Source organism: Trichoplusia ni, chromosome 4 (genome assembly GCF_003590095.1).
Source record: "Trichoplusia ni isolate ovarian cell line Hi5 chromosome 4, tn1, whole genome shotgun sequence".
Lineage (NCBI taxonomy): Eukaryota > Metazoa > Arthropoda > Insecta > Lepidoptera > Noctuidae > Trichoplusia > Trichoplusia ni.
Window position 1 is genome coordinate 1,522,739 of NC_039481.1, and position 16,636 is coordinate 1,539,374.

The following is a 16,636-nucleotide window of genomic DNA, read 5'->3' on the forward strand; positions in this document are numbered from 1 at the left end:
ACCGGAATTCACTTAAACAAATAAACTGGGGCATTATAAAATAATTGGACATAAAAGTTGTCTAATAAAAATGGGATTAATGCTAAATGAATAATAAAAAGTAAAGGAATAGGGCTATGAAAATTATATTAAGGCTATTATCGATATCCTCAGTCGAGATTTTGTGCAGATCAGCAGAGGCTTAAAGATAAATGGGAGATTTGTAGGCGTTTGATCGTGATAGAGTTTTATTGAAACTCCGTCAAAATACACGGATTTAAATTTTTTATATTTACTATATTGGGGAATATTTTTCTTGAGTTACTGTATTTAGGCGTCAAAGTAGTCAAATGAAATGTATTCAACCGTGGTAATTAAAAATTACTTATTAGCTTAAAAACCTCAGTTATATTGAGAAACTAACAATGCCTACATACTTTACCAAATGTACCGAACATATTGATGAAACTACTTACTAATTATGTTCTAACTAACTTACCAATTTGTCATTTCTTTGCCAACAGTGCCGCCCAGTAAGATGGTGATCACAGATGATAAGGGCGACGTGAAGCAAGCCATCGTCGGGCCCTACATCGAAGGTGACACCTTCACGCTCAAGTGTGACGTTAGTGGGGGTAAATAGAAATTATCTGGAAATCTTACTAAACGCAAATGTGCAGACAGGGAAATTAACATGAAATAACACCTCCTTGCTTTTCCAGGTCGTCCCAGGCCCTGGGTGAAGTGGTTTCGGGACGAGGTGGAGACAGACACACCAGCTACCCCACTCTCCGGAAATGGGGTCCGAGGGGTCCTCCACATAGGACCCCTGACGAGGCTCGACGTGAGGGCCGCGTTCACATGCAGAGCTTCGAATCATCCGCGAGCACATCCCATTGAAACTACTCTTACTTTGGATATGAACTGTAAGTAAAATACTTAGATTTGTCGATCTGACATATTGGTAATTTTCCTTAGTATGTTAAGCTCTCGGACATGCATTCGATATACCAAATATCCTTTATGATCGAGTAGAAATACCAAATTCGTCAAATATTTTTGTAAATGCTAATATTAGGAAGGCTAGACGGTAAAAAGTGTACGGATAAGCGACGTCACGGACATTTTATTTTTATCATAAACCCAAATCTCGTAATTTTGTTCTTAGTGTGAAAAAATACTTGCAAATACAATTTAATCATCATATCAAGTGGTTATTACTGCATATAGTGATTAAATTGCTAGCCAAGGCTTGATGGGCCGAGAAAGTGACGAAAACAAAATTATTGGGTTTACTAAGGTTTCTGATAAGAATATGACGTCACCAGTGGTAACAAAAATCATGCTTATCTTATATTTATAGCTCTATCCTATTAGCTGTAGTCAACCGCACTTGACAGGACTTACATCACGAGACATCGCGTGATCACTTAAGACTTAAGTCACCTAATATCACCCAACAAAACACGTAATAAGGAAATACGTTTCCCTAATATAGAAGTAAAAAACTAATTCCGCTTTTGATTTGTTTTCCCACGCAAGTTATTTTGAATTAAATAAAGAAAATAGATTTAGTAAGTACATAGAGGAAAATATTTTTAAACATTTCTTATGATTGTAGAGAAAATATCGTTATTAATAAAACCTTTATTAAACCACCTACGTACGAACTTTTCATAGAACATTCTGCGCGAATTATTAAATGGTTATTACCAAATATTTTTTCGCAGGAATTCATTCTCCTTGGAGACAATTTTGTATCATTTTGTGTGGGTTTTACATATGAGACGAATGAACGAAAAAAGTAGTGTCTGAGAAAAACCTCAAAGTATTTTATTGAAGTCTTGGAAATCAGACTACAGCCAAGACTTCTGAATCCGAAAAAATAATAGTCAACTTTATTCTTGAAGACCTAAAGTTCAAAATTGCAAGACTTGCTTTTGTTTGCAGTTCCACCTCTAACAGTCCACATCTTGGGATCAAACCAGCCGTTATCGGCAAGCAGAAGGTACGATCTGCTGTGCCAGAGCTCAGGGTCAAGACCGCCAGCGTCGATAACCTGGTGGAAGAATGGACATAGGATAAATAATGCGAAGGAAACGGTAAGATTCTGATCACTACTATCATTGTTTTTAGTAATAGCTGCAATTATGAAAGTGACACTATACGTCACTCTGTTTATTGCCATCTCTCTTCATAATGTCATTGAAAATGATCTTCGCTGTAGTTTTTGTTTCATTTGTTTCTTTTTATGATAGTAAAATACTAGAATACAGATATAGCCAGTTAGCATTATGATGCTAAAATTTTTTTTTTGTTGTTATCCATTTGAGCCTTTTCGTCTTGCATAGGAGGTTATTTCACTTTACAAAAAATAAATACTATTAACCCAGGAACCTTAAAAATTACCTTTACCTGAACAAAAGTTTCAAAACAAATAAATAATAAATGTATTGATTGCGCCAACTTCCTACTCAAATCTTCAAGAAACATCTATTAACAAGAAGGCCACATTAAACACCACTCTTAACTTTGACATTCCGTTTGAAGTTACGTTGTACGGAAACGCAAATATTTCATATTTTCATTATAATGCCTTACGTATTAATTTCGCATCTTCAAAGAAAATCCTATCGAGTGCCGCGGTTATCGAGATTGACAACAAACGAACTTAGAAACAGATAAGGGAGACCAGCTCATCAATTCCCAAAGTTTTCGAGGGAAAAGCTAATTTTGCATAGAAATTTAATCAAAGTGGCCAATCTTATACGGCGTCAGTGTAGCGACTTGAAATAGGGGCACGTAAAAGTAATAAATGTAGATTGAATGCGACAGAGAATGCTTACGGCGTGCACAAATCGCTCGTAAGAGACCCAACGGTGTTCCTGTTGCAAATGTTTGTAGAAAGTGAAAGTTGCCCGAAGTCCCGTCGAGGCAAATTTGTCTGACGCCCGTTAGGTACCCTGATTAGCTGGCTTGGAAAAAATTCCACCTAGGTTAAAAGATTTACTGCAAAGTGTTATAGCGTCTTGAGTTTTTGCTCGTGAAACAAAGCTTATCCTCGTTCGATCAACGAAACAAATATCAAGAAAGTTTTAGAATGTTTCTTTTTCGAACAGAATCATCCTTGTCAAGACATGAATACAAAATCTTACTTACTTCCAAGTTGTCGGATTATAAACGGTAAAATCATTCTAAAATTTCTAAAAGCGACTACAAAAACATAAAATACCGTTATTCCTAACTCTGACCGTTCAGTTAGAAAAAATCGGTCCAGTTAGAAAGAAACCGAACAACAGTTTATTTTTCTTTGTGAATAGATACAATGTCTATGAGCTAGCGAAGGTATTTGAACAAGTAAACCTGTTGCATCCACATCTTTAATCTCGCCAGCGTTTAGTACTGAATTTGCTCTTATTACCTGCTTTGCCACGGAAGCGGGTTAGAAAGAATAGAAGTATTTTCTTCGCTAACATTAAAGCAATTTGTTGAAGAAGTTTCGTGTTGAAACCTGTCAGAGGAAAATGTTTAAATCTTCGGAAATGCTCAGCTCGGGCTGTACATTACTTGACAGTTTAAATATCTTACACTATTTTCATTCGAGCCTATGACTAAAACGGCCTAACAAAGGTAAAGAAAAGATGGAGATAAGAAAAGGTTTTAATCTGCATTTGGACACTGTTGTAAAATAATATTATTAGCTTAATAATGTCGTCTAAAGATATAACACACGGATCAAAAAAGATTAAAAAGTCTACACCAACAAGTTCCCAGCACTTAACGATTGTTTTGTAAATAGGTTTGCAGAACGTTCCTACGACACCGATCTGATCCATGCAATCAAATCACTGAGGCATTATTAATTCCTTCCCAAAGTTTAAGTGGAATCCACCTTGTAATCGGATTTCAGGCTATCAGAGGTGTTCTCATGTCTAAGTCTGGGCCGTAACAAGCTACTCGAAATACTAAATAATTGTCTGATTCAAGCGATCAGATGCAATTACTTACATGATCTATTCAATTTCTCAGACCGCATGCTGGGTACTTTGGGGAAATAATTTGACGAAATAAACATATTATTTTATGACCATGCATATTTAATGTTTATCATCTATCTCTTTTATCTACACTTCTTAAAAGGCGGTGTGATGCCAAGCCAGAGACCTGTGGGCGACTAAAATTTTGACACTAGATGGTATATGAACGACCCAAAAACAGAAGAATCCACAAAGTTGCAGAATGAACTTCTTCGATTTTTATATCTAAAGATTTTGAATCTCATCTTTATCTACATCTTCATCCAAAATCTTTTAAATTAAATAAGCCCCTCTAAACAACGTAAACACAAAACCAATATTAATATTGATTAGAAGCACTACACTCAATTATTCACAACCGTCGTAATCTAACATAAACCAAATATTTTTCTTTCATTATCTCAACGTATAAATTACGGCACTAAAATTAAATTCCCTGCATCTACGCTCTCTTGAACAAAAGTGACGATGTAACTAGATTACATTGGCAAAGCCGAAATATCAGTCATCTTGATTACAACAACGCGGCGCGTCAATCAAGTCGCACACACGCTATTCAAGCCCGTTTGATTGTCGTACGTAATTAAATTAAACCTACAGCCAACATGCCAACTAGAAATTAATATTAACAACACTTAATTAAAATCAATCCTGAATAGTGAATCTTAGGATCAGGGTTGTCATTGGTTGATTTGTTTTCGGAATCACTTTGGGTGTCTGGGTTTCTGATTTAGATTTGACCTAAGCGTTTGACACGTTTGTGTTAACACCCCACGTAGTAAAGAACGTGCTATTTTCGTTTTTAATAATCGCTGTTTAAGGAGTGATGTTTTAAACACTATTAAGGACTTTGTTCAGAACACGTATCTCATTGTGAAGTTTAGACGATTTATGGTTTATTTATGATTTTAATGCTTTTGAAGTTTGTTTTAAAGTTGGTGGGAATAAAAATTTTTATTATTATTCGTGCCTTTTTGGAATGTGAACCTTTAAAAATGGAAAACTTAAAAGTGATTTTAAAAACACAACATCACACCCGCCTATTTCCCATCTAAGGACAGTTTGTGTATATTCTTCTAATATTTGTCTGTCTTACCGTAGACTAAAAAGTTCTCTGTATATTTACTCCCAAGATCAGCTGTATTTTATATTTACTTATGTTTTTGCAAATAATAAATAATTCTGATTCTGAATAAATATAAACCAATCCCTTAAACTTAAAACATTTGATAAATATTGCTTTTAGCGAATTCCGTGTTTTTCATTAAATATGTTTACCACGTTAAGGGCCCCGACTGAAATGTCTGATGATCGTTTCAATATGAATTTTGATTTAGTACCTCTAAAATAATATTAATTGAACGCGATATGAATTTTAACGGAACTTCAAAGGATTTTAAGTATAATTTGAAAATCGTTCTCGATTTTATCCTCTTGTAAAACGGAGAGAATTAGTCTTCGGGGGAGTTTGTATTTTAAGATCAATGATTATATATTAATTCATTTTAACGGAGGGAATGAAGTATCTACTTTTAGAGTACTAGAAGCTTTCCATGTAAATGAATAATTTGTTTGGTAAAAGAAAAGTTACTGATAGGATTTCTCACGTTGTAACAATGTTATTTTTGAGAAAGTTCAGATACGAAGCTTATTGATTTCAGCTTATTATGTTATTGGTTGAAATCTAACCTCTGAGAGTTTATACAGATCATATTGGCATTTTTCATCATCTTTGTTAAACCATAGCTACTTCCTACCTAACTACTGGTGGTGATGAACTACAGCACTACCTCGAGCATTTCTTTTTCTCTTCATTTCTTTACTCGGTCTGTTTGAATAATTCTAGAAGCGAGTAACTATTTACCTGTATAATTTTGTTTTTTTTTTATATATTTCGGCACCTCGCAACTTTTCGCAAATGTGTTCACGCAACGTGTGCTCCTCCAAAACCTGGACAAAATGTTACTTCTTGAAAAGTCGATACACTAGAAAATGTTCTGTTACAATATGGTCTAGTGTACCATCATCGTAACAGTTAGACATAGAAAATAATCTCTAACATATTTCCATGTCCACAGCTATCAACGGATGGGAACACAACCACATCAACAGTTTCCTTACAATTGACGAAGTCTGACGCAGGAGCGAAGCTGGCCTGCAGAGCTTCCAACCCTCAAATGGCATTAGTACCAGCCTTAGAAGACGATTGGACCCTGGATATACAGTGTAAGTAATTTGAACACTTTGAACTTTTTAATTGAGGTCCTCATCCTTCTAAAGTGTAAGCGAAAATGTAAGTGGGTTTGGAGCATTTAAAATGGGGTCAAGAGTCTCTGGTCAGTATACCCATTGTGACGAATTTCTGAAGTGTAATGTACGGTACCTGCATGTTCTTATGAGGTCTTAAGAGTTTTATTGTATATGGGTGAAGTACCAGTATTTGAAGAGTTATTGGATCATTTTTAAGTTTTGGGACTGCAAAGGCAAATGATTTCAGGAATAAGTTTTTCGGTTTTTTTTCTGATGGAATTTGTTCCGTTTTCTTTATTAAAGAGGATTTTCTCGACATAATGTCAAATAGAAAAGAAGTTCTGCTTAGTTATGTTGTTCAATAAATTCGTCGGTCGTAAGTAAAAGCCTTCCACACCTAGGCGTTTTATTACAACTCTCCCACGAGGAAGTGGGGAACGGTAAAGAAAAATTAAGTTTATCCAAAATTTCCCTTCCAAATTTTATTACGTAAGCCTTGAAACTTCTCCACGACTTTGTTTTTCTTGAATTCTAGATTTTATGTACAAGAATGAAATTTTGCAAGAGGACGTTCCAAACTTTTTGGTATTGAATACTGGCATTGTAAGTGTCTACTTATAATATCGGAAAAGTTCAGTTCATGGTTCTAATTTATTCAATATTTTTGTGTTTGTTGATATGTTATTATTCTATTGATCAAAGATTTATTGATGAGTCATCCTTGCATTAAGTATTTATTAAAACACATCATATTATGACATATATTGTCTAACAGATGTTCCTGAGACAACAGTTCGGTTAGGGACTAACCTGGACCCGTCAAATATTCGGGAAGGCACCGACGTGTATTTCGACTGCATCATCAAAGCCCACCCATATGTTTATAAAGTCGAATGGAGACATAATGTAAGTAATGCTGAAGGTATGACGAGTGTTAATAATTATTTGAGAAGGATTTCTGAGTTTTTCGGTATCACTCGACTAGTCTTGGACCCAATCAGAGCCCTTAAGTATGAGCGCACACGACGGTGCGCCAATTAAACTAGATAACAGGAAAATTATCATAATAATAAAAGTGGGTTCATTTTCTTTCTTACAATCGACACGTTTAATTACATAATAAGGTTTATCAAAATATTGGTTAAATTATTCAAGCGAAACAAATAGACAGAAAAACAATTTTACTTTCTAAAATAACAATCAGTCTCTTAAATGAAATATTTTCATATAATCTACTAAGAGAATCTCTTAGCTATTATAAAGTTAACTAAGTTTTAATTTCCATTATTTTCAATCAAGAAGTTAAACAGGACAGACCCTTCAATAATGCCTTTGAGCAAAAGGGTCAAACTTATAGTCAAACCATGTATCTTGTAGGGAGACATAACGCTAAGTTTCAATCCCATGGGGTCCGTAAAAGGGTTGTCACGACTTCATCCCGAAACTAACTTTGCTACGCCATAAGACGTTCTCGTTATTTATAGAATAATGGCGACATAATTACAGTTATATTTATAACCGGTTTTGGGAGCTTGTAATAAATTTAACGTTGAAAAAAATGATTATCATTTTCTTATGTCTTATTAAAAAACCAATTTCAAAACAGTTACCTATCCTCGGACTGCCTTTTATGATCAATACCAGAATAAAACCTACATATTGGTATTTTGAATATTAAATCTTTCCCGTCAACGCCATACCCCACTTTTCCATGAAAAGAGACGTTTACCTGTCTGAAGACGCATCATCTTGTTTTGTTGCCTTGTTAACAGTGGTGGTAAGTGAATGAAACTTTCGCAAAAATGTAATCCAAAAATTATTAGTAACGAAATGATAGAGGATGAGCTAAACTTTAAATATTTATCCTAATACATGCGAGAGGTTGCAAAAACCGTTTGCCATCAAACCTTTCCTAAACCTCAAAAATAATGGAAGAATCTAACTCCACTTTACCAGGGTAAAACTCTCCTCCACAACGTTGGACAAGGCGTGATCATCAGCAACCAGTCGCTAGTGCTGCAGGGGGTCGGCAGAAGAACAGCTGGCAACTACACCTGTGTCGGCTTCAACGCTGAGGGCGACGGCGAGAGCAAACCATTCTCCTTGAATGTTCTGTGTAAGACAAATTGAAGTCTATGTTTTGGTGATAAAGTTCGGAATTGAATTGCGTTTTTTGAGAATGTGGTGATCTTTTTCTCTTATATCTTTATTATGCAGCATCGAAAATTTATATCTAACAATTAAGCCCAATAATATAATATTTTTAGATTTCTTTGTTATGGCCGGAAAATGATCAAAATTAAATGCTAAAAGAATACATTTCTTGTACAGATGCACCAACTTGCAGAAGTTCCCAGCAGAGGGTACATGGTGTTGCCAAACAGGAACGAGCTCATATCACCTGCCACGTGGACGCCAACCCTCCTGAAGTAGTGGTGAGTATAGGTGTTTAGGGGAAAAGCATACGCCGGTCTGAGAATAATAGGATGTTGGTCCAGTTATAGGGAGGCTGAACTTGTTGAAAATGCGGAATTGTTCGAAGATTTCATTTGTTTTATTTTTAAATAAACATTTCAGCTCTTCAAAAATAAAACGATGTTTTAGTAAATGTACCCGATTAATTGTGAAATTTCGACATGAATATAATATCATATTTCAAACTACATAATACAATTTTTTGTTTCGTAGCTAATGAACTTATATTATGACTTAATCTAATGTAGTGTAATCAATTATTTATTACATGAAAAAACCACTGAATAGTTTATTTCTAGTTACCATTGTCCATATTTCGGACCCGAAACACAAACTCTAACCTCAAATACTACCCAAAACTGATAACAAACAATCGGACCCACCCATCCTAGGTGTCTCTGATTGCGGAACACGCCTTAACTCGGTTAGTTATAGATTCCCTAACAGATATAGGGTAATTTAGTCAGATATTATTCAATATATATAAGTTTCTACAGACAGAAGGTAAATTTGCCAATCAAGGGGGAATTACAACGTGGTTTTCCTTATAAACCCTACCCCCGCAACACTCCGTACATCCTGAGACAATGCTTCAATTATAACAATTGAATTGTGACGTTTCTTCCTTGTAACCTACTTTTTTTTTGGAAAAAGTAACCCGAAAAGAAACGTAAAGCGTTCGAAAAACAACTACATTGTAAAATGCACGCTAAATGTATCAGTATAGGAGTTAATTTGTATTGCAATATCTATAAGACACTAACAGTTTTGACTAATGTATAAAGTACTAATTCTTATCTACGTGTACATAATTTAAAACGAACTTTAAAATCATCAATCCTGCAAACCAATTTTATAAACTCCATATTTCAGGCATGATAAAAACAGTATCAAGTCCTTCACTCCGTAATTCTGTTTCCAAAATAAAATTAAACGGTATATTATTTACCATCTCATCAAAATTTTATCAACAGCCGGAAGGAATTGAATATGTAATTTTAAATACAGACTCACAAACTTGTGAGTAAGAAGTTGATGAAAATCAACGAGTCTAACTTTTACGTAAAGAAATCGTGAATAAGTAATGTGAACTCATTATTAAGATGGAATTAGTTGGAAGAGGATAAAGAAGACTGACGTCGATGTTTTAAAGAAGCATTAGAAACATCTTTAATAAATTAAAATAGATTATACCAGAAACATGTTATATTTCTCATCATTATATTGATGTCTTGACACAGTCTCATGAGACATAACTTGCGGTTCTATTTATTTATTTGTGGTAAGGTTTGATCTTCAAAGTAATATATTATGTCCTTTTTTAATGTATTATTGAAAGACACCGTTGACAAACAATAAAAAAAACATTGGAATCTGAAATCTCCAACTCACGGGAAGAAACCTGTGCCCAGTAGCGGGACGTATATAGGCTGATATCATGAAGACTGGATGAATGTTCTGAGCGAATGCTAAAACATAAGATAGCTAGTCGCATATTAGGAGAGAGATAAGGTTCCATAAGATTAAGATCAAATTTTAAAGCTTTATTGAACATTTTGTTTTGCTTAACGTTCTAATAGCAAGATAAGTCAAACTAAAATTACTCTTCGCTTATTTACTCCATGTTACATAACATAATATGTTCCCAAACATGTTCCGTTGTTATTTTCTGGTAGCTCCCACATGACATAATCCTTCCAAGAAACATTATACATAGTATACAATCTTATTTAAGACATCTGTAGGCTTTTAATTCTTGCTGCCTCTATGGCAGGATGCCAATATTCTGCGTACTGACTCATGTATGAAAGAGAATAGGTTATGAATTAGAATATTGTTTGAGATTTTTATTTGAAAACTTATTCAGAAGATATCACTGCCAAAGACTAGTCTTTGTAAGTGATACCTTCTGAAAAAGTATTTCGTGTCAAGAATGTTAAACATTTTGGGCAAATTGGTTGATCAAAAATCTTTGATCAAATTCAAATTTTGACTGATTTTACATCCACCAGTAATTAATGGTCGTGGATGAAACCAGGGGTCTCAGTTCGTATGAAATGTATTCCCAATTGTATCGAAATTCTAACTTCGATCTTGTTTGGCAACAATCCAAAGATAACTTCTGAGTTTAATGCCCGAAACAGAAGAATTTATAATAATTATTACCCTGTGTGTACGTTCTACGACCTATATTAATATTTATGCTATTATAAATCTCGATGAGGCTGTGTTCCTGCATATGATGTAGGAGTTTTGGCTTGGATATCGTTATTCGTGGAAAGAGGAATATTTTGTATAGGTATTTACAACATAGGCTAACAACAAGCTTTGAATAACAAGATGAATTTTCGTTGTTAGGGAATTTTTTGTTTAATTATTATACTGAAAGTTGATCCTTCTTTTTTTCGTTTAAATCTATTTTTATATATTGAACAAAATAGGTACTGAATTTTTCAAAACAGAAACTACAGTCTAGGTTCGTTCACTTAGAAGCGAAGCCTCGTACCAAAAAACAAATATTTCCATGTCACTATAGATTGACTTCTTTCTTCTCCCATAGTTCCGATGGACCTTCAACAACACAGCGAACAGCAATGAGGTCAGCGATACCTACGTCTCTAGGGCTGGTACCAGTTCCACCGTCACCTACACTCCTCACACCGAGATGGACTATGGAACATTACTCTGCTGGGCTCATAACAGGATAGGCAAGCAACGGGTGCCTTGTGTCTACCATATCATTGCTGCTGGTAAGATCTAAAATATATAGTATAATTTAAGTAGCATCGTATTTTGGAACATGTATTGGATTTGAATTTAGTTGTAGTAGGGTCAAACAGAATTTTAAAGTAAACGAATACCTTTTGTAAAAAATAATAATTTGTTTCTTAAAAATTCTGAGTATTAATTCTATACTATATGTAGGTAGAAGTTAGTTTAGCTCAGACAGGCCCTAGATCTAGTTATCCTTTTGTCTTTCGAATTTGATTTTGAAATTAAATCTTACAGAATTTATGTCCATTCGTATTTTCTGTAAATACTTGGTCTTGTACCTGTGTAGTTAATGTTATACCCTTCCAAAATATGAATTTGTATATTTTATCCCGCAAATGCCACGTATCACCGGAGGGCAGCTCAAATTTCTCTGTGAACCTTCAACATGATAGACGTAGAGACTCGTGGGTGTATGAACTAAAACAATCTAATTTTGTATGGGAAACATAATACATTTTGTCTGTTTTGTTATTCTTTGGAAGATAACGTTGTCTTTTAGATTTAACATCTTTGTGTGTTTTTCTTGTTAGAATATTTGTTTTAGGAGAACGTTACGTCTATACTTAGTGTTTTTATAAATGTCTGTCTTCCAATCTTTTCTGTATTAGCTTCATATTTTTATGTCCATCAATCTTATGTATTGGTAATAGCGTAATAAAATAATAAACTTGATGGTAGTTCCTGACATATGCACCGTGATTTCTAGTCGTCTTACAAAAGCGGCCCAGTTCATGTATCTAATGACTAGAACACGTTCATGATAAAAAAAATAGGTATATATGAGATTTGAATAAATTTAAAATGCAATTTTTATTCAATATTATGATGCAATTCGTAGTTTTTTAGAAACACAGCTCTGTTGCGAACGCGGTCCGGGCCTTGTAACAATGGTGACGGCGGCGTTTTTATCATTTTTAAGAGTATATTTCAGATTTCTCTTGTTTAATTTTTCTTCGTACTTATTATTTCAGTTGATGATAAAAAAATAATAATCGCGCCTAGTGGTATTTTACACCGGATTCATGAACTGGGCCGCTTTTGTAAGACGACTACAAAATCACCGTGTATATGTATATAATAATTTGGCAAACACATAATAAAAAAGGAATCCAATAAATGAATGAATTGGAATTCGGAGTTGCTTCAGCCAAAGCCAAATTAAGTAACTAACTTTTTTCATACCATTCACAACAGAATAAAGCGGTTTGGACAAAAATTCTAAAGACTATCCTAATAGTTTCATGTGCGAATGGAATTTGAAAGTTTTAAAAGCTAAGCGCTTAGGCGTGCTGCCAAATGGGTCGTCATAATTTTATCTATTGTTTTGCTTTTACTGCACTACAGAACAACACCATATAAAATTGAATTTTAGAGTGTGGTTTTCCATTGCTATTAAGAGTCAGACCAAAACTAGTTCCTTATAAAATATTTTACGTCTTTTCGTTTAGGTCGTCCTGATCAAGTCCACAACTGCACCGTAGTTAACGCATCGCTCACTTCGTTCGGGGTTCGATGTTCTGAAGGTTTCAACGGAGGCATGCCACAGTCTTTTCTTCTGGAAGTCCGAGAAATTGTTACGCAGGTAAGACTATTAAAATCAGAAAGTTTCATAAAAAAGTGGTAGGATTTTTCTAAAAAGCTTTTTCTTAAAAAATTTTGGACAGTCCTACTTTTTGAATTGACTTTCCCGAGAACAACAAATTTTGAACCATTTTTTCTTCAACAGGAAATTGTAGCCAATGTTTCAAGTGCAGTACCACGGTTTACTGCCGTGGGCCTTGCACCAGGAAGAACATACGCTGCAGCCGTCCTGGCGTATAACGCTAAAGGCAGAGGAGATCCTTATCCGTTGAGAGCCAGCACCTTGAGACCTCCGGAGAAACACCATGTTCATGATAAAAGTTTAGGTATGGAGTTTATAGACAATTATTTACGAGTACAAGTTAATCTTCTGTCACGCCATACATTCATATTCTAAGTTTGATAGCACATGAAGATAAAAATAGACTTTTTTAGGTATAAAGATTTTAAGAAAAAAAATAGTACCAACTAATCACACATTGTAACGTACTTTCGTATTCTGTTGAGTTTCACTAATTCTTTCAATGCCATTAATAAAAATGCTATCATCAAACCACATCTTCATCTCAAGGTGTCTCCACAGATCTACCACGAACAGCCTTCCAAATCTCGGGAGCAATGTCAGTAGCCGTTGGTGGTGGCATCATTCTTATGGTCGTGCTCATTCTCTTTATGATTGCTATGAGACAACGCTGCGCTAAGAGGAAACCTCGGTCGGCCCCACCACCGTCGTCACAACCAGCTAGTCCAGATAAACTGAGAGAGAAAGAAGACAGCGAAAGTGATGATAGGAATCCTGATATTATTCCGTCAGATACTGATCAAATGCAGGTAAGGATTTTAGAGGAGTCCGTTTGCTATACTTGTATTCTTCAAATAATCTCAGTGTTGAGTTTACGAAGGTATGCCAAGATAAGGTATTGAATAGACTTTAACCGTGGGACCACGCCCACTTGGACAGTAAAAAGCTGAGTTTATAGAGACAAGCCTTGGGACTAAGATATGCAGGGACTAATAAAATTATCTACAAAAAAAGTAAAGCCAAAAATTACTTAAAAAATAAAAATGTTTTACCGTAAATACAAATATGTTTTACTTCATATTAGATGGATTACTACCGGCAACAGCAAGTGTCGACCATATCCCCCCCACTGGGCAGTAGGAACTCGCGCGGGAGTGTGGCCGGCGTGCGCGGGGGATTGCCCGCGTACTGCCCGCTGAGGACCGCGCCTCCACCTGCGCATGCGCCAATGCATGAACCCACTGTAAGTTACCATATGTTTTTCTCAATTCTTCTGATAGTACCTCAATGTATCAATTTTTCATGATTCCTCTTCCTTCCCTTCTATTCCGATTCCTGAATGTCCGTTCTATTATATTTCTTTCTTTCTTTTACCATTGATTATGTAAATTATTTATGTTTGTTTTATTTTGTAATGTATACCTATGAGTACAAATCTCTCCAGCAGATCGAAGAAGGATATTCTTATGGTGTTCTGTTCGTCCAGAACGCGTCGTCAGGCATACCGCCGCCCGCGCGGTTCGCATCAGGCTCGTGCACGCTGCCTCGCGGCAGCTCATTGGCTGGCGGCACAACGCTGGCCGGTAGCGGGGCTGTGATTGGCGAAGCGCGGTGTGGTATTCCACTGCAGCATTTGCGCACGTTGCCGCGGCCAGGTGCGCCCGCGCCCGCACCCCGCCTCCCTCCCCGCGATACCCCGCTCTGACAGACTACACAACTATAGGACATGTAAATAGGACAGTGTTATTAAAGTGCTCAAAACTTTTTTTAAATCGAGTGATTAGTGTTTTGTTTTAATATCAAGTACTTGCTGTATGTGTCAGTGTTTTTGAAACTTACTCCTATGATAATATCAATTTCTTTTTGTGTAACTGAACATAGAATTTAGGAACATATTATAGAGCAATAAGAACCCTTTTTACTTTTTGTAAATGCGATGTTTGTTGTTCTTTAAAGAGTATTACACTGCAGAGTGAAAAAAAAAACACAGTGCACTATTTATTTTTACGTCGATGGTATTTTGATTGGCCATTCGTCAGGAAACAATAATCTCGAACAAAGCCTAATTACTGCTTAACTGTAGGTTTCGAATTTTAAAACATAGGTATGTTAGATTTACCTTTACGTTATGTTATTGTTTCTAATCCCTCCAGAAAGTAGTAAAATTTACCAATTGTATTGTTATTAAGTTCTTAGTAAATTATATGTAGTAAAATATTCATCATGTTACGGAAATTATACTTTAAAGAAAAGTGATATTTCATGAAAATCTGGCAAAATAAGTTGCACCATTTAATGAAAAAATTTATGTTGTGGCATAAACTCATGTAAGCATGTACTTGATATTAACGTTAGTCGAATTCTGATTAGGTAGGATAAAATAATTGAAAATTCTGTTAAAATTTGTTTGTAAATCAAAATGTAAATATAACGCATATAAACTCTAGTTATAAATTAAAAAAAAAAAACGATATTTATACTCGAAAAATGTTAAACAGTGTAACATTGGATTGTCGTTACGTTTATTTTTCCGTTTATAAATGGTTGTGAGAATAAACAATCCAACCTCCGTGGACTATTAACATTTTTACAAACGTCAACACTATTTGACCTTTCAATGTATTGAAGTGACATGTGACGTGACTTGTCAAAAATATGTCATTGCCATACATGGGCCATACTTGTAAAAATGTAATCTGTCGACGCAGGCATGTTTATAAACTAATTGTATGAATATCAATATACCATTAAAATTTGGAATTTGAAATGTGTTGAGGATTGGACTAATATTTCCTACAGTATAGTTAGAAACTGATAATCTAGTTATTAATTATCACTACTGTGATTTTAAACCGTTATTCATAAAAAGCGTTTGGCGAAAATAATGTCTCACAGAAATTGGGTTTCCTCCAAGGATGCGTGCTAGTGATATTTTTTAAAGTACGAATAGAACTGCTTCTTTTACAGATTTTGTTCATAAAAATTATATTATTTTCGCAAAAATACACCCCTCACTACTACGCACCCTCAAAGGAAATGCCGACTTACAGTTGACAGAAAAACTTCGAATGTATGTAATTGACAGGTCTTAAATGTCATTGCCATACATTTGAGTGTTTTTGCTGTGACTTGACTAGGGAAACAGGTTTGACAAGGAATCGTCGGATTTTATGAATAAAGGAACTGTCTCCAGTCTTGTGTTCATTCTGATGGTGTTTTTGGACGAAACACTGCTACTAATAAATTTGCTACAGAGACACACATTTGTGGGATAGAGATGCAGTTGATGACGATGAAGAAGTGATGGTACATCCTCAGAATTGGTTCACTGTTTTAAGCTCAATACTGTCACTGATCCACATACATAGTATTCTTACTTATATCACATATTTGAGACTGGGTTCACCCAGAGCTATAATACAAAATGATTCAATATTTCACGATTAATTCCTTTTAGGGCCGATTTTTCAAACGCCAAATAAGTTTTATTTGAGGAATAAATATGGCCGTTTGACAT

At 35.1% G+C, this 16,636-nt stretch overlaps 1 protein-coding gene across 2 annotated transcripts in view; it reads left to right on the forward strand.

The window, feature by feature from the left end:
- The window catches only part of LOC113492476 (hemicentin-2), a 181,157-nt gene extending 165,153 nt beyond the window's left edge, over positions 1-16,004 (forward strand). Inside the window, exons 4-16 of one of the 2 annotated variants that reach the window (XM_026869936.1) lie at positions 504-614; positions 702-905; positions 1,930-2,081; positions 6,095-6,242; positions 7,042-7,172; positions 8,223-8,382; positions 8,598-8,701; positions 11,302-11,491; positions 12,965-13,098; positions 13,243-13,423; positions 13,681-13,928; positions 14,204-14,362; positions 14,564-16,004. In XM_026869936.1, coding sequence (XP_026725737.1) covers positions 504-614; positions 702-905; positions 1,930-2,081; positions 6,095-6,242; positions 7,042-7,172; positions 8,223-8,382; positions 8,598-8,701; positions 11,302-11,491; positions 12,965-13,098; positions 13,243-13,423; positions 13,681-13,928; positions 14,204-14,362; positions 14,564-14,824 — 2,183 coding nt within the window. In that variant the 3' untranslated portion in view covers positions 14,825-16,004. The remainder of the gene's footprint in view (positions 1-503; positions 615-701; positions 906-1,929; positions 2,082-6,094; positions 6,243-7,041; positions 7,173-8,222; positions 8,383-8,597; positions 8,702-11,301; positions 11,492-12,964; positions 13,099-13,242; positions 13,424-13,680; positions 13,929-14,203; positions 14,363-14,563) is intronic. The other variant, XM_026869938.1, reaches the window with a different exon arrangement.
- Positions 16,005-16,636: the final 632 nt, after the last annotated feature.